Below are 19,165 nucleotides of genomic sequence, written 5' to 3' on the forward strand. Positions count from 1 at the left end.
AGGGACAGTAACCAGTAAGGTCCCTGGAGAAGAGACTGACATGACTGGTTCTAAATACCATATTGTTGCCACTAAATCTGTAAATAAACAGGTTAGTTTAAAAAGTATCAATGGTTAAAGGTATTCAATTACCCCATTGTCGCCAAGTATATCCAGCTTCTTCATGAGCTCTGAAATGTCCACATCCTGGAAAAAAATGAAGCCACATAATGAAGAGATAGGAAAGGGGCAACCCATGCCCTGAATCCAGATACACAGTACACAGAGCTTACAGAACATGGAGACACAAGAATGCAACTGGAAGATGTAGATGGTCTTGAAAGATACATACCATGTAGCTACATTCTGAAGGCTCTTTATGTCCCACTGAGGCCTGCAACAGATTGTAGAGCAATCATGGCTGCAGGTCTCCCATCACTCATGAGCTTGAATCACTATTCAAGCTTTAATACAGATTGTTCTATGCAATCACATAACATGCTATAACATGGAACACCACGCCACACACTGACTAGGAAAATGCTTTCTGCTGAAGGCAACTGTGCAAAAACATGCTTTTTAGCTGAAAGACCTGGATGAACTCATTAAAAGGACTTCTGTTGCAAAAGTGATTGTATACTAATAACAATATATAATGCAATGAGAATATTTAATATAGAAATTCCTTTTTATCGTTTTTTTTCTCCACTTTTACAGTCGAGGGTGTCTATCAAAAATGACAAGGTTTTGAGCAAGCTTTTTTTTTTGTTAAGAGGATGCAAAGCCCAATTCTATCAAAGCTCTGCCCCCTTAACCACAGTTACCTTTTTTTAAAAAAATTACTATATATAAAACTTGTTCAAGGGGATTTTAGTCCAGGTAGGGACATTACATGTCCACTTCCTTCAGCAGTGTGGGGGGGGGGGGGGTCCTGAATGCTAAAGAAAATGTTACATAATGAGGAGGTGCCACACTCTGCAGTGTTCTCCTATGTGTGTCTGATGCCCTGGGCCCAGCACCATTCAGGGGACAGCAGTGGGAAGGCATATTCCAGTGTAAGTTGTTTTGCTTATTTATTATCACGACGGGCAATGGATTAAAGAAAGCTTGAATTATTAATAATGTATATTATTGTATGCTATTTGAATGATTAGGCACCCCTGGCTTTGTAATATTTTGCCCCAACCTAGTCTATTAATGATACAATAGTTTCTTTAAATCAAAAATATCTAACCGAAAATAAAATGGATAAAATATAGTGCTAGGAAATATGCTAGCTGTTAGGAATTTGTTCCCTCCTTTACCTCTCAGGGTATAATGAATACAATTACATTTTTAGGTGTATTTACTCTTTTACCCTAAAGCCTGATACACATTCGTTTTTTTCATTCAATCCCGTGGGCTGGACGAAAAAAAAAAAGTCAGCTCCGGTCAGAGCTACTGTACTAACCATGCAAGGTTAGTTTAGCGATCTCCTCCCGCTGAGCTATTGTGTTACGACAGGAGTATGGCCCCGCCAAAACACTTGAATCTTCGCCCTCTGCCATTGGTTGAGAGTGCTAATCGGGAGTCAGTTGGATGCTGGTTTTCCAGAATGCACGTTCGACAGAAGCCGGTCGTATGTCGCACAGAACGACATACACACGGCCCAAATGTCGCCCGTTTTTTTTTTAAAACCGCTCATGGTTTCCCAGCATTCAGCTCGCGTGTACCCGACTTAAGGCCTTGTGCACACTGGATGTTTTTGGCTTCAGCGTAAAAATGCTCTAAGGCCTCATGCACACTGGACGTTATAAAAACACCAGTAGCGTTAGCTGTAGAAAACTCCTCTTAAAACCTACTAGGTTTAAAAACGCTGATAATGGCCTATGTGTGCATGTACACATAAGATAACATGCTGGGAAGTTTACTGGCTGCAGGAAAAAAAATGCCTGATGCCAAAAACTCTGAAAACAGCTTAAAAAAATGCTGAAAACACTAAAAAACACAGTTAATTGGAGTTTATGAGAGTTATTGAGCCGTAAGCTTTTGTGGGAGTATAGTTTTTGCTACTGTAAAAATGCTGCAAACTCATTCTACAGCTTTCTACAGCTAACACTTCTGGCGTTTTTATAACGTCCACTGTGCTGAGGCCTTATACAGCTACCATTACATGAACAATTCTTAAAATCAACAATATATGGATTCCTATTTTATATACACACACACAATCTCACAAAAGTAAATACACTCCTCACATTTTTGTAAATATTTTATTATATCTTTTCATGTGACACTGAAGAAATGACACTTTGCTACAATGTAAAGTAGTGAGTGTACAGCTTGTATAACAGTGTAAATTTGCTGTCCCCTCAAAATAACTCACACAGCCATTAATGTTGAAACCACTGGCAACAAAAGGGAGTACACCCCTAAGTGAAAATGTCCAAATTGGGCCCAATTAGTCATTTTTCCTTCCTGGTGTCATGTGACTCGTTAGTGTTATAATGTCTCAAGTGTGAATGGGGAGCAGGTGTGTTAAATTTGGTGTTATCGCTCTCACACTCTCATACTGGTCACTGGAAGTTCAACATGGCACCTCATGGCAAAGAACTCTCAGGATCTGAATAAAAAAAAAATTGTTCTACATAAAGATGGCCTAGCCTATAAGAAGATTGCTAAGACCCTGAAACTGAGCTGCAGCACGGTGGCCAAGACCATACAGCAGTTTAACAGGACAGGTTCCACTCAGAACAGGCCTCACTACGGTCGACCAAAGATGCTGAGTGCACGTGCTCGGCCTCATATCCAGAGGTTGTCTTTGGGAAATAGACGTACGGAGTGCTGCCAGCATTGCTGCAGAGGTTGAAGGGGTTGGGGGGGGGGGGGCAGTCAGCATGTCAGTGCTCAGACCATACACCACACACTGCATTAAATTGGTCTGCATGGCTGCCATCCCAGAAGGAAGCCTCTTCTAAAGATGATGCACCAGAAAGCCTGCAAACAGTTTGATGAAAGCAGACTTAGGACATGGATTACTGGAACCATGTTCTGTGATCTGATGAGACCAAGATAAACTCATTTAGTTTGCATGGTGTCAAAGGTGTGTGGCAGCAACCAGGTGAGGAGTACAAAGACAAGTGTGTCTTGCCTACAGTGAAGCATGGTGATAGGAATGTCATGGTATGGGGCTACATGAGTGCTGCCAGCACTAGGGAGCTACAGTTCATTGAGGGAACCATGAATGCCAACATGTACTGTGACATACGGAAGTAGAGCATGATCCCTTCCCTTCTGAGACTGGGCCACAGGACAGTATTCCAACATGATAATGACCACAAACACACCTCCAAGACGACCACTGCCTTGCTATAGAAGCTGAGGGTAAAGGTGATAGACTGGCCAAGCATGTCTCCAGACCTATTGAGCATCCTCAAAGGGAAGGTGGAGGAGTGCAAGGCCTTTAACATCCACCAGCTCCGTAATATCATCATGGAGGAGTGGAAGAGGACTCTAGTGGCAACCTGTGAAGCTCTGGTGAACTCCATGCCCAAGAGAGTTAAGGTAGTGCTGGAAAATAATGGTGGCCACACAAAATATTGACACTTTGGGCACAATTTGGACATTTTCACTTAGGGGTGTACTCACTTTTGTTGCCAGCTGTTTAGACATTAATGGCTGTGTGAAGAGTTATTTTGAGGGGACAGCAAATTTACACTGTTATACAAGCTGTACACTACTTCACATTGTAGCAAAGTGTAATTTCTTCAGTGTTGTCCCATAAAAAGATACAACAAAAAATATTTACAAAAATGTAAGGGGTGTACTCACTTTTGTGAGAGAATTATATATACATACCAGCATCTTCCTATCAATATTCCACCTCTATTAAATATGCTTAGTGCATAATAGTGAAGTGCTAGAACACTATGTATGTGTCTATATAAACAAAGGGCAAGTGCAACTATATTATGTGTTTCAATCAATGTGTATCATCACAATACGAATATTTCTTTGCAAGAGAAATCTAATAACTACAACTAACTGCTAATCAGTGCTGACAGAAAAGTGAATATTGAATATGTATTTAGTAGAGGTAGAATATTGATCGGAAGATGCTGGCACATTTATATACCGATATATAAAATGAATAGGAATTCACCATTGTTGATTTTAAGAATGGTTCATGTAATTGTGGATTTCTATAGAGTTGAGTTATTTTTTGTTTATTTTTATTTCATACTCGTGATTCACTAAGATTGAGTAGCAACACTCAGCTGAAATCCATAATTAGACAGCAGGTTCTGTGGCGCTAATTCTCCTTTTTTTCCTTTTCTGATCTTATACAGCTACCAACCTGAAGGGTGATGCTTTTCCAATCCAGCAGTTAATTCTTTGTGAGGTTGTTATCCTACCTTCTTACGTAGCTTTAGGTGAATTATAGCTAGACAGAGACCAAAGGCACCAAGTGCCCTCTTAACTTTCTTATTTTAGAAGTCAGTCTACAGTCAGTAATTATTAGAAGTAAAATCTTTTTTATTTAAATATCTATATTTTTAGCAGATGGTTGTATCAGCCAATATCCAAATGGTACTGAACAGTATGGAGCATAGAATACAAACCCTGTATTCAAGGTGCTCTGAATCTCCAAACCTGTACCATTCAAATTTTGACACTCCATCGCTTCAAGAACCGGTCCACTGCCTACCTTTTGCTTTATGTTCCAAGTGGGCAGTATAGCTGCCTGCCATAGTTCTAGGCCAAGGGAGATGTAAGGAAAGCAGAAAAGGACATTTTTGAAATTTTGCACATTGTTTTTTAGAATTTTGGGCACTGCAGAACCTGGCAAAGGCATCCCAAGGTACATGCAGACACCATTAGGTTCCCATATTGTAGTATTTGCGCTTGTTCAGTACTATCAGAGTTCTAACAGATTATTTTAAGAGAACAAAACTATCAACTAAGGAGACAAACTTTATACTTTTTAAGTTTCCTTTTGTGTAATTTAAAGTAAATATTTGTGATTATTTTGTTGGGATGGTTTTATATATAATTATTAAACACACACACATATATAACAGTAATATTCTATGTACTATTTAATGATTATACATTTGATACATTTTGATGATGATGCATTTTAGTAGCAGTCAGTTGTGTTGAAATGCATTACCTGGCTGTTTAGAACACCACAGTCTCTAACACTGTAGCTCCATCTACATGCACAAGCCAGAGGCAGCCATATTGTGGTCTCAGCTAACATGGCATATCAATTCAAACTGAAAAGTGAAGCCAGTAGATACCAGTCAGGTGTTAAAAAACCTACACCAAATAGAAATAAAACAAACCTTAGTCAGTATGGCTATCACTTCTCTTTGCAGAAGTTTTATAAGTTTGGCCCATTATAGAACTGACAGGTCACATTAGCACGAGATGGTTTAACAGATAATGGCTGCCTCTTGTATGTGAAAGCCATAAGTGTAGTTCAATATTACATAATCTGCAGCTCACAGTGGACTCCAAAAACACAATGTTAGCTTGCATTACAGGCTTACACAAGACACATAGGCCTTACACAGGAGAGGATAACCATGCATGACGGCACAATATTTGAAAAACCAGTAATAACAGGTTTACGAGATGCTTCTGTGAAAAGTGTTGGTTTTAATAGTGAGTTAATGGCAGTGAAAGACATGGATGCACTAGAAGAGGGAAGTGAATCTGGATCTACCTTAATTCCTTCCTGCTGACAGAATAGCTGCAGAGCGCTTCCATTATTTTCTGGGAAGCTGGCTATATGGAGGTTAAAGGCTGGAGACCTTCGTTCTCTCTCCTGGGGAAAAATGTGTTATTTCACATTTAAACCTAGTAGGAATGTAATGGAATATTGCCCTAATATGAAAACAGTGTTGAAAAGTGGCAGCCACAAATACGTGGGGTTGTTTATGCAAAACCTTTAGACATATTACACGAGTATATCTTTGCCCTTGGACAAAGCACTGCGTTGCTCTAGGCACCAAATAGGGCTGAGGTGTAGCAGTTTTGTACCGTACGCAAAATCAACAATATAAAGTGCAGAACCTGACATATTACCATCTCATTTAAGAATACAAAAAAAAAAAGCAGAGGCTTGTTAAAGTAAAATGCTAAGAGAGCTATTTAAAAATGATTCACACATTTTTTCAATTGAATCCAATTAGAAAATGTGTGAAAACATTATAAATAGACCCCCCCCCCCCCACCAAGTACCTCTTCAAATCAAAGAATTGCAACCATTCACACACAATCTTCCAAAATACTTTGGAGAGTTATACCTGTCTAGTAGAACTGAAATACAGCTGTACCCACACAATGCCCCCTATACAAGTGTTGAAAACAATTGTGACGCATGCTGTACAGTTCCTCCAAGAGCTGTGCATATCTTAAACTGGCCACAAAGCTTCTTAAGGTATATTAGAATTAGATGCAATATATGTTTTAGAAAGTACATTATTTCACAGTGACATAATGTCAAACAGGTGGATTTTAGCTGCATGAAAAGGTTGTATCCTGCATCTATAGAGATATTTGACATTAGTGTTATGGTACATAATGAGTAGCATGCAAAAGTTTACATTCAACAAAAAAATAAAATAAAAGGGAATTAGTATGTTGACAGAAAACTGAATATGAAAACTGTAATAGTACAAGCTGAGTAAACATCTAATTGCAATGTAAAATCATCAATGGGCCAAAATAAGGAAGTGTAGAGGGCCAGTGTAGCAAACAATTATATATATCAGAACTACATAATTGCCTGCTGGCTGAATTATTCAGTGGGTTAGTCTACATCTGTGGGACTCCAGTGATAAAATGTAACTAATGGAGATCTTGGTCTTTATGTCGCCTGCTGTCACTCTTTGCTAAACTTCCTGCATCCCCCAAAATGTAAAGTCTTCCTTATAAAAGCTGCATTAAACTTTTCAAACATGTTCTGCTCCACAGAGTATAAGTCTGCCTTACCAAATTTCTGTTCTTTGATTCTAGGCAACTTCTTCCATTGGCTAAGCTCATGAGATTATAATCAGAAATGTTGGCACCTTTATGAAGTGGTCAAGAAGGAAGCTCTGCCACCACACATAAGAGGGCCTAAGTATTTAAGTACAGAGGATCTCACTAACTTGCTAACAGAATCACCAAGAGATGAAAAAAGCAGTTGCGTGATCTAACCCAACACACAAAAATTAGAGTTACGCTTACCGGTAACGTCTTTTCCAGTAGTCTTTCAGGACAGCCACTATGAGAGATAGACTCCTCCTCTTCCTCTGGAAACACTGCGCCAGCCCATAAATTCTTACTTCCCCTGCCGGACCTCAGTTATATCGAGAATACCTCCGGCCAGCTGGGGAGACACAAGAACACATTAATAACATATTTATCAAATACTATTATCTTGCTGCGCTCTGGTCTTTGTAAGACTCCCCCCAATTTTCGGGTGGGAACTAGGGCTGTCCTGAAAGACTACTGGAAAAGACGTTACCGGTAAGCGTAACTCTAATTTTCCCTAATCGTCTTTCAGGACAGCCACTATGAGAGGATAAGCGAGCACTTACCAGTTAGGGTGGGACTACAGCTTGCAAAACCTTCCGCCCAAAGGTTTGCTCACCTGCCGACACCAGATCCACTCTGTAGTGTTTAACAAAGGTGGAATAGCTGGACCATGTTGCTGCTTTGCAGATCTGTTCTGGCGTAGCTCCTGCTCTTTCTGCTTGGGAGGCTGCCATAGCTCTAGTGGAGTGTGCTTTAATACCCACTGGGATTTCTTTCCCTGCTGCTGAATAAGCCTGCTCAATGGCTACTCTGAGCCACCTAGCAATAGTGCGCCGGGACGCTTTACAACCTTTCCTGGCCCCGGAAAACAACACAAATAAGGAATCTGACCTTCTGAATGCCTTGGTCAGTTCCAGATAGTGTAGGATACATCTCCTAACATCTAAATAATGAAATCTTAATTCCTTCTCACCGGAGGGATTGGGACAAAAAGAGGGCAAAACAATTTCCTGGCTTCTATGAAAGCTGGATGCCACTTTCGGCAAAAAGGCTGGATCGGTCTTTAAAACTATCCGATCCGGAAAAATAACACAAAAGGGAGCCCTGACTGATAAGGCCTCCATCTCACTGACCCTCCTGGCCGTTGTTACTGCTACCAGGAATACTGTCTTCAGAGTAAGCTCTCTCAGAAAACACTCCTTCAAAGGTTCGAAGGGGGGTCCAGTTAAACTCTGCAAAACTAAAGATAAATCCCATCTGGGAAAAGACAGACCCTGGACCGGTCTCTGTCTGGACAGGGCCCTAAAGAATCTGACTACCCATGGATTGGTAGCCAAATGATCCTCCAAAAAAACACTAAGGGCTGATACTTGACCTCTAAGGGTACTGATGGATAACCCCTTATCTGCCCCACGTTGTAAAAATTCCAACACTGCGGAGGAGCTTCGTACAGAGAAAGAGCTCTCTGCGCACCACTTGTTGAAACGTAACCAGACCCTTTCATAGATCTGGCGAGTTTCCTTCTTCCTACTGTCCAGAAGGGTAGAAACTAGTTTCTCTGAGAATCCTTTAGATCTTAACAAACCCTCCTCAGTAGCCAGGCCGCTAACTTCCACTGGTGTACCTGTGGGCATAGGACTGGCCCCTGAGAGAGGAGATCGTCCCGAAGGGGCAAGAGCAGGGGAGGTTCTATCGCCAACCGTTTTAGTACTGAGAACCATGCTCTCTTTGGCCAATGTGGAGCCACCAGAATCAGAGATGTGTTTTCCATCTGAAACTTCCTCAGAACTGCTGGCAACAACACTGGAGGTGGGAAGGCATAGCAGGTTCCGAAATGCCAATCCTGGCTCAAGGCATCCACCCCTAGAGCTCCCTCTCCCCTTTTTAGGGAGAAAAAACAGGGGGTTTTTGCATTGTCTTTGGACGCGAACAGGTCCACCTCCGGAGACCCCCATCTCTTTACTATGAGATTGAAGACCTCCTGGTTGAGAACCCAATCGCCCTCCCTCAGCTTCTTTCGGCTGAGAAAATCTGCTACTACGTTTTTCTCTCCCCTCAGGAAAACGGCTGAGAGCGAAAGGGTGTAGGTCTCGGCCCAGGACAGAATCTCTGTTGCTAAAGACAACAGGGTTCCGCTTCTGGTGCCACCCTGTTTGTTCAGATAGGCCACTACGGATGAATTGTCCGACCTCACCTGAATGTGGTGACCCTGAAGCTCCTTTTTGAAGAATCTGAGGGCTAGTCCCACTGCCCTCAATTCTTTCCAATTGGACGATCGAGTCAACTCGTCGTCTTCCCAAGTGCCCTGGGCTAGAAGGGAACCCAGATGTGCCCCCCAACCTTTTCCACTTGCATCTGTGGTTACTACCCGAGAAACCGGGATGAGCCACAGACGACCCTGCGACAGATTTGTCACTTTCCTCCACCACCAGAGGGATCTTTTTACCTGGAGGGGAATATGTACCAGGGTGTCTAGGGCCTCCTGACTGTGGTCCCACACCCCTAGGATGAAGGTTTGTAGGGGACGAAAGTGTAGCCCTGCCCACTGTACTGCTGGAAGGGTGGATGTAAGGAGACCTAGTACTGACATCAGAACCCTTATGGAAACCAGCTGGTTGTTTTGAAGAGAGGCCACCGCACTGTCCAGTTTTTGTACCTTTTCTTTTGGCAGAAAAACTCTCAACAGTGTTGAGTCCAACAGGAAACCTAGATAGGAGATCTGTTGTGAGGGGATCAGGCTGGATTTTTCCAAGTTCAGAAGCCACCCCAGGTCTGTAAGGACCCTTTTGGTTAGATTGAGATCCTTGACCAACTGAGCTGGGGATGCTGCAAACAGAAGCAGGTCGTCCAGGTAGGCAATTACACATACCCCCTGGAGCCGAAGAAAGGCCATGGCTTCTGCCAGGACCTTGGTAAAAATGCGGGGTGCAGAGGATAGCCCGAATGGCAGGGCCTGAAACTGAAAATGTATTGTTTCCCCGCCCAGATCTATGGCAAGGCGTAGAAACTTCTGCGAGGCCTCCGCTATAGGGATGTGCAAATACGCGTCCCTTAGGTCCAGAGACACCATGAAACAGTTGTGGGGCAGGAGCGCTTTTACTGAAAAGATCGATTCCATGCGGAATCTCTTGTATGTCACTGAAGCGTTTAGAGGCTTTAAGTTCAGAATCAGCCTGAACTTCCCTGAGGGTTTTTTTACTATGAAGACGTGAGAATAAAACCCCCTTCCCTCTTCTGCTCTCGGGACCTTGCGAATAACATCCTGATTCTCTAACTCCCTCAGAGCTTCTAGCAAGGCCTCGGCCTTTACCATGCACCTGGGTAGATGCGTGACAAGGAGCCTTTGAGGGGGTGGTCTTAGGAATTCCAAGAGGTACCCCCTTCTTATTACCCCTAAAATAAATTGATTGGGGGATATTGCTTCCCACTGTGGAAGAAAGGCCCCCAGTCTTCCTCCCACTGTAGTTGGACTGTCACTGGGTTTTACTGGGCTGGATAGGAGGGCGAAAAATCGCCCCTCCTCTGCCCCTGCCTTTTTGGGGCCAGGTTTTCTTTTTTGTCTCTGGTTTAGAGGTTTCACTACGCCCCTGCGGACGAAACCCCTTCTTTGTTGGTACAGGGATTTTCCGTTTGAGAGGAAAGGACTTTTTCCTGTCCGCTGTCCGGTCTAGAACCGTCTCTAGCCCTGGGCCAAAAAGGAGGTCCCCCGTGAGGGGAATCCCACAAAGTTTTATCTTGGAGGCATTATCCCCTGGCCATGTTTTTAGCCAGAGGGCCCTTCTGGCCGAATTGGCTAGAGCCGCCGTTCTGCCCGACATGCGGACGGACTCAGCAGAGGCATCTGCTATGTAAGAGATCCCTCGCAGCATAGTAGGGAAGGATGACAGAATGGTTTCCTTATCTGTACCTGCCTCAATATGTTGTTGGATCTGTGAGAGCCAGTGCTCTAAATTGCGAGCCACAACTGTAACTGCCATTTCAGGCTTAAGATTGCCAATGGCCGAGTCCCACGTCTTTTTAAGCAGAGAGTCAATCCTTTTATCCATGACATCTGCCAACGCCCCCATGTCTTCAAACGCCAAGTCTGTGTGTCTGGAGACCTGGGAGAAAGCGGCATCCAACTTGGGACTTTTATTCCAAAGGCATGCCGGGTCCTCTGAAAATGGGAACCTTCTTTTGAGGGATCTGGATAAAAAGGGTTTTCTCTCCGGATCCTGCCACTCCTTTTTAACTGTTTCCATTAACACATCGTGTACTGGAAACACCCTTCTCTTTGGCTCCCCCAAACCAGAATACATTTGGTCATGCAGGGTAAGGGGCTTTTTATCCGTCTGGATACCGAGGGTTGTATAAATTGCCTTTAAGAGGTCCTCTACCTCATCAAGGGATAACTTATATCTGGAGGCTTTCCTGGACCCATCCTGGTCCCCCTCGGAACCCTCCTCGGAATCAGAAGAGGAACTGTCTGGAAGTTCCCTATCTGTCCTTGAAGGGCCTGCAACCTCTGTCCCCCCTACACTAGGGGGTTGGACCGGGGCAGAACTCTGTGCTAGAGGTGGGGTTGTATCCTGGGGAGATGGACCCGTGGGAAGCTGGAATTTTTCAAAAAGGGACCTAAAAGAAGAGAAGGTGGACGAGAGCTCTTTAACTGAAGCTGCTAGTCCTGACTCCTGTTCAGATTCCCTTTCCCTAACAAGGGAGTCAATACAGCCTTTGCACAACACCTTGGTCCAAGATTCCCCTAAAATGTCCCTACAGGAGGCACACTTCCTTCTAGAGCTATGCGTAGACCTAGTTTTTTCTGCAGCTTTCTAAAAGAAAGGAAAAAGAAAAAACAGAAAAAACAGAGTCAATCAAAAGCTCGGGATACAACCCTGGGAGTGCACTAGACCCTTTTTATAAAACGAAGGGATCTGCGCCTCCCCTCCCCCCTGGCAACCCAGGGGGTCTGCCCCCCCACCCATGATAGAACCATACATTGGGGTGGGGGGATCCTAGATAAAGAGAACCCCTCCCCAGGGCGCTCTTACCTTAGGAATGCTGGAGACAGAGTCGGTCGTTTGAGCCTCGGCTTCCGACATGACTGCAGGTGGCTGCTTAACACCGAGTTCCACGCTGCCTGCGCGCGTTCTGAACTCATCTCCAGCTGGTGCCCGGCCCTCCTATCAGCTCCACGACCCGGAACCGGAAGTCGATCGAGGTCAAGCCTTCGTTTTCCGCCGGATACGACGTCGCCCGTCGTTCGGCCCGCTCGGTTCAAGAAAAAAAGGAGGCGGACTGTACCCCCGTACAGGGAAATCATCCGAACGGCTTGCCAGCTGCGTCCCTGTAGACGCGATAGGAGTCCCCCACGACCTGAAGCCGCGCTCGACTCGGAAGGGGTGGCAGTACCTGGTGAAGTAAACCGTTCGTCCCGTCCGACACGCGGACGTTGGTTGTGAACGGTTTGAACCCGGCTTTTTTAAAACGAAGCCCCTGCTTCTATCCACCGGGCTCTTTAACGTCAAAATGGCCACAGCCTCCCCGACTGATCGGCCTAGTTCCTTGCACAGTGTCTCCCCGCCGGAGGAAACACTAATAACTGAGGTCCGGCAGGGGAAGTAAGAATTTATGGGCTGGCGCAGTGTTTCCAGAGGAAGAGGAGGAGTCTATCTCTCATAGTGGCTGTCCTGAAAGACGATTAGGGAAATACTAGTTTTGGGTAAATAGACCCTTTAACGTAGTCACAAAACGCTTGTAAGGAGATAGCAAATATTTTGTGATTGGTTGCTATGAAGCACTGCACTCCCCACATCACATTTTGCCTTTTAACTAAAGTATGTGATGCTTTAAAGAGATCTTTACTATGTCCAAAGCAACTAGGAAAAAAATTATAGGCCAAATTAGTGGAAAACGATTTTGGTGTCAACATTCATATATAAATCTTGCAGAGGCAAAAGTAAAAGTACTACTTTAGAACAGTGTTTCCCAAACCTTCAGGTATTTTTTGCACAGGCAATTAAACCATGGGGCATTAATTACAAAACCTGTGCATGTGTGAGGTTACTTGTAAATCAAGCACTGTTGGTGAGCCTTGGGAATGGATTTAGGAAACATTTCTCTAGTCTAACCTGTCCAAGTCTTAAGGGTTCATATACACAAGAGCTTGGGAATACAGGAGCTGGTTATCACTCCTGCTTAAGTGAGCTTCAAACAGTATAAGACAGCCACTGCATCAGGAACTACCAGCCATTGCTTTTACTCTGAGCAAACCTTAAACCAAATGTGTAATTTGGCTCAATACATCCTTACAATCCCAGCTTCTGATGTGCATTCAACAGGTGTGAGGAACACCTGTCAAGTACCCTCACAGAAACAATGGTGAATTCATGACTTATTCAAATTTTTTTTATTAACCTATGAACTAAAGAATTTCTGCAATGTATCTCTCTAAGGGTGCTAGCAGATCCTATGTTTATCTTATTAGAAATGTGGTTCATCTACTGCATCGTTCAGCATAGAAATAACCAGTTATCACTCTCCTCATTCAAACAAGCCTGGAAAATGGGATCCAAAAATAGGTGTGTGTAGCACATCATATTTATTATATGTGTCACTATGCATTATTACTGTAGAGCAGGCAGGAAATAAGGCCGGTGATTGACAGGTGCTGAGAGCTAGCTAAGCACACAGACAGTTCAAACTAAAGTGTATTCCTGATACGCCCGTTTAAGTTTTGTTTCATGTTTTGCATGTAAAGCCTCTTTTATGTGTTTTTATGCTTGCTGTGTTAACCAATAACTTGCACTCTATAAATACAGTACTGTGTAGGAAAGAATGAGCACATTTGTTTTGCGCTTATTCCTGTGTTGTAGCTAGGGCAATGTCAACTGTAAAGAGTGAAAGAAAAATAAGATGTATTTAGTAAGGCAATGCTATAGTGCAGGACATTACAGGAACCAATCGTATGCTATGATACTGATGACCGATCTTTGAAAGAGGTATTCTCATGTCAGGGGTTCCTGCACACCATACATGTGCCTTATTAAAAATGGATCTGTACTCAAAAACAACTACACGGAGCACAGAAATTTAAAAAGCAGACACCCGGAGGATCTTGACACCTGTATGTACCTTGATTCCCTTAAGTGTGTCCTGGAGCCACTCTATTAGACAAATATCTACTTTATCCCATGAAGATTGTATGTGGCCTCACCATAGCTTTAGTATGACTGATGGCCCCACTGATGAATGGTAAAACCCCGTAAGGATAAACATAAAAAAAAAAAAAAAAGAAAATCAAAGTTAACATAATACGGGACTCTGGCTCAAGAACTACATTGGAAAAGTGCAAGATGAGCACATGTGCACATTCCTCTGAGTGAATACTCAGTTTGGTTGATTTTGTTTGAGTACAGCTACACTTTAAATAAAATAATCCATATGTATTGTCATTTAAGTCATGTAAAGCTATATTTTTTGTAGTTCTAAAATCAGGCTGAAGTCAAGAGGTTTCATGCTGGGTGATGGAGAAAAAAAGGATTAAAAAAAAAAGTGAACCGCATGCAAGAATGACGATGACATAAATAAGAATGAGTATATTCAAATACAAAATGGGTTTTTATTAACGGAAAATAACTTTTTTTTCCTTCCCCAGAAAAACAAAAAACCCCCCCACCCCTCAAAAGAAAAACATACATACATTTAAAATGGGTTAAACATGCACAACAAAAACATAACATTTAAAAACAGGATTAACAAAATTCACAGTTTACAATTGTATGTAATACATGCATAAAACGGAATGGCAGGGGAGACGCATGAAATTGTTAACACTTCCTAATCCAAATAAGTGCAATAAAGGGTTAGAGACTGATCACTTTTCATGTCAATTCATAAACTCAGGGAAATGTATTAAGGCATCACGTGTCACATCTCCTGGAAGTGAAGTGTATTATATATATTTAATCCGGGACTCAAATGCAATTTCTGCCCCTGGAGACAGTTTACTGAGGGAATCTCTTACTTCCAACTCTAACACCCGGAACTCTAACAGTTCATTCTGGTCTTTGGCATCCTGGATTTCATTTTTCAGCTGGCTCTCCTCCAATTCAAACTTAAAGATCTGAAACAAATCAAAACACAACATTATAAGAGCAATCACATAATTTCTGTGCAACCTCTTCGTATTCATGGAATAAAGTTAGACACTTGAGTCAAAAAAATCTGTTTCCAAGTAGTTGCTGTCACTGCCAAAAGGTCATACTTTTCCTGTGAGTCCAGGCCTTGGTTCTGTTAGGACTTATGTCGATGGGCATTCAAATGTAGGTGTATGAGTTAGAATGGAAATCACACAGTTTCACTGTATTGAACCCGCCTTGCCTCCATGTCAAACAATGTCAATAGGACAGTTTAGTTCTAAAAGTAGGCAGTCCAACACAAAGCAGGCCAAATGCAGCATATCGACTGTCATTGGTGAGAAGGAGACAACTGTTGGAGTGATTATTCGCAAATGGAAGAAATACAAAATAACCATCAATCGCCCTCGGTCTGGAGCTCTCTGCAGGATTTCCCCTCATGGGATAAGGATGATCATGAGAAAAGTGAGGGATCAGCCCAGAACTACACGGGAGGAGCTTGTGAATAATCTCAAGGCAGTTTGGACCACTGTCACCAAACAAACCATTGGTAACAATACGCCGCCATGGATTGAAATCCTGCAGCGCCCGCAAGGTCCTCCTTCTCTAGAAGGCACATTTACAGGCCTGTCTGAAGTTTGCCAATGAACATATAAATAATTTAAAGGAGGATCGGGAGAAAGTGTTGTGGTCAGATAAGACCAAAATTGAGCTCTTTGGCATTTTGACTCGCCGTGTTTGGAGGAAGAAAAATTACCCTAAGAACAACGTCTTTACAGTCGAGCATAGATGTGAAAACATGCTTTAGGGCCGTTTCTCTTCTTAAGGGACCAATAAGTGGGCCATGTATTATAAAATCTTGGATAGGAAACCTTCTTCCCTCAGCCAGAACACTGAAGATGGGACGTGGATGGGTCTTCCAGCATGACAATGACCCAAAACATACCACCAAGACAACAAAGGAGTGTAGAGTAGAGAAGATCTGTAAAGAGAAGATCTAATTGCCAGCAAGGGTTTCTCCACCAACTACTAAGTCATGTTTTGCTTAGGGATCAAACACTTATTTTGCTCACTGAACTACAACTCAATTTATAAAATTTGTATTGTGCTTTTTCTGGATCTTTGGTAGATATGCTGTCTCTAACATTTATAATACACATATGATAAACAAAAGTGGGCAAACTCACATTTGCAGGGGATCAAATACATTTTTTCCCCACTGTAGATGAAAAGACATGCCTCATGTCTGGATTTCCAATTCATCCCAAACTCCACTTTTTTTTGAAAAAGAAAAAATCCTCTCTGGGTGATAAATGTACATTACAGGAATTGTAAAACTGAAGAAAAAGCTATTTGTAAATATGAATGGGAGTGACTTTTTCATTATGTGTTCTAATGAGGAAATGCAGGGTCTGAATCCCTTTGGGAGCAAATCCCCCTCAATTTTTTAATATTTTTTTGCAGAGGATCCCTTAAATTTGACATGCGTCTTAGGGCAGACTTCTGGGAAAATCCGTGAGCCAACCACACAAGCAGGATATGGCATTTCTGGGGGTTTTCTGTACACGAATGGTGTACATAAATAAATAGGGATGAGCTCCGGCGTGTTGGTACTGCGATAATCACAGGCAGTGAGACATTTCCCAATGCGTGGCTGCAGAGATTGGGAAATGTCTCACTGCCTGTGATTAGCGCAGTGCAGTGCCGGCATCCTGGCAGGCTCGGCACGTGGGCTGTGCGAACACACCGAAGCTCATCCTTATACATAAACATCAATCCACTCACAGATTCCATGCTGATCAGAGCTGAGGGGGCAGATGACAGGTCCGTGTCTGCTCAGGTCATGTCAAGCGGGCAGGGACAGAACCCGCTCTGTTCGATGGGCAGCTGAGTGGAAACAGACTCCCCTATCTGTTTACACCCAACTACCTCCAATTCAATCCACCTAATCAGGGGAGAACGGATCCCCATCTGTTTGTTTTTAGCGGACTGGACCAGATGTAGGGATGAATGTACAGTTCGATCAGGTCTTCCTGAAAAATTGACAGGTGGACCTGATCGGAATAGTCATGTGAAAGGGGCCTTCCAAATGGTTGCAACAGGAGCAGTACTTTCCAACACTCTGCTCAGGGACAATTTTGAAACCAGCCATACACTATTAGAATCTTTTTAGTTCAGTCTATGGGCTGAATGAAAAAAAAAAAAAAAAATATGACAGGTTTCTCTATCCACACTAAACAAGGTGGATGGGATGATTTCCCAGCAGCGACTATTGTATTTTCACAGCTGGTACCAGCAGCTGTCAGAATACCCAAACAGAGGCTACACCCAACCAGATGCAGCCGATGTTCGGCCAATGATTTTGTGCCCTGCTCCCTCAATAGGAGCACCCCCCCCCAATTAATAAATCATCAAGCATTAATTGCCAACAGAACCCGTGAACTGCAGATATAGACCTATATTATTGTACCTTTTCTGACAAGTCTTGATTTTTCCGCAGAAGCAGCTGTTTCTCTTCCACCCACTTGGAATCCTAAGGAGAAGAACAGTGAACAAGCAACAGATATTATTTTCCTCATACAGAGCCATCCAGTTTTGCAGCACTTTACAAAGTACATGGAAGCAGTCACGATTCATACTTTCAGTCCAATGTTCCCAGAACAGCCATATACATGCATACATAACTTGGGTGGGTTTGATCTGGTAGACCGTTTTTGGAGAAGGCAGATAAACCAGCAAACACGGAGGGAATTTCTACAGACTTGAACACAAATCCTCTTGGTGGGAAATAAACTCAAGATCCCAAACATTCAAGATCAGAGGGCTTAGCACATCAGTAACTAGTGCGGTTGTCCGATACATCTAGACACAATATTCACCACGCAATCACAGGAAGCTTTACATAAGACTATTTAAAAAAAAATATTTTATACAGAAGAATCCTTAATGCTTATCCAACACCCAAGAATGCTAATTTATTATATTCCAGCTTACTAGTTCTTAGTGTCTGTATTGCTTTTTTTAGGCTTTTTTCCTTTATTTCCACTTGCGGATCTTACCAGTAACACACTTCCTGGCATACGGTGACAACGCTCACTGCCTGTACTGTATCTATGGAGGAGCACTCAAGAACAGGAAGTGTATTAGAACTACAGAACAACTTTCCTCATCTTCATAACACAGGGAGGTCTGTAACCACAATAGTGAGCTAATCAGGGCTGATGGCACTGAATGGGTTTTTAGGGTAATAGGCACAAAGCGCAGGAAGTTCCAAGCACATGGTATTTCTGGTACGATCAACAGGGATTTTTTCCCCTTATTTACAAAAAAAAAAAAAAGATTTTTGTTTGAGGGTGGCTTTACAGTGATTCGCTGCACTATGGCACCAACACAGAGTACCCCTTGGTTTTCATACAGGTTAATTGTCCTGTGGTTTTGGAGAGTTTTCTGAAAGTGCAACAAAACCATGGGACAGAAAAGAAGTCTATGGGAAAGTGCACCTAACCTGCAAGGAAACCACAGGTACACTGCGCACTGCACCCGCGCTGCTTAAAGTTGCCCTTCTTCAGTTATTATTGAGCAAATTTTTAAAACATACAAAATACATAGGCTCAAACAGTAGGCTGGTACAAAAGACCATAAATACTGTTACAATGGTAGATTTAAAAGACCAAAAGTGAAAAAATAAGTTTGTTGTAAGGGTTTACGTACACTTTAATAACATTCACAAAATAAAGATACCATTGTGGAAAACAAGATCTTCAAGCACAGATAATTTCCTGCTCAGTAATTCCATAAAGGAACACCCACTGATTATCACTATGAAATTTCTTTTCGCCTAACACTGCAACAGAAAATAACACTGCACCGAAGCTCCCATAATGTAATATGTTAATCTTTGCTCTTGGGTTTAGATATTGTAAAGTTCGGGGGTGTTCGTAACTGTAGTAGTGCTCCAGGTCCACGTGTTAAGCCATTTTTAAATAAACAGAGTATTTTTAAAGGCAAACAAAACACTGTTTTCGGCAGCAAATAAAAATGGCTCAACTCCAGCAAAACAA

General features: G+C 42.7%; 1 protein-coding gene across 1 annotated transcript in view; it reads right to left on the minus strand.

The window, feature by feature from the left end:
* Positions 1-19,165, minus strand: part of JAKMIP1 (janus kinase and microtubule interacting protein 1) — a 329,059-nt gene that overhangs the window by 88,073 nt on the left and 221,821 nt on the right. Inside the window, exons 12-15 of the mRNA XM_077477804.1 lie at positions 17,575-17,637; positions 14,993-15,091; positions 5,690-5,791; positions 133-186 (exon numbers count right to left, since the gene is read on the minus strand). Of these exons, the coding sequence (XP_077333930.1) occupies positions 133-186; positions 5,690-5,791; positions 14,993-15,091; positions 17,575-17,637 (318 nt within the window). The remainder of the gene's footprint in view (positions 1-132; positions 187-5,689; positions 5,792-14,992; positions 15,092-17,574; positions 17,638-19,165) is intronic.

The sequence above is a fragment of the Lithobates pipiens genome, unplaced genomic scaffold (assembly GCF_037356315.1).
Source record: "Lithobates pipiens isolate NorthernLeopardFrog02 unplaced genomic scaffold, aLitPip1_a1.2 Scaffold_13, whole genome shotgun sequence".
Lineage (NCBI taxonomy): Eukaryota > Metazoa > Chordata > Amphibia > Anura > Ranidae > Lithobates > Lithobates pipiens.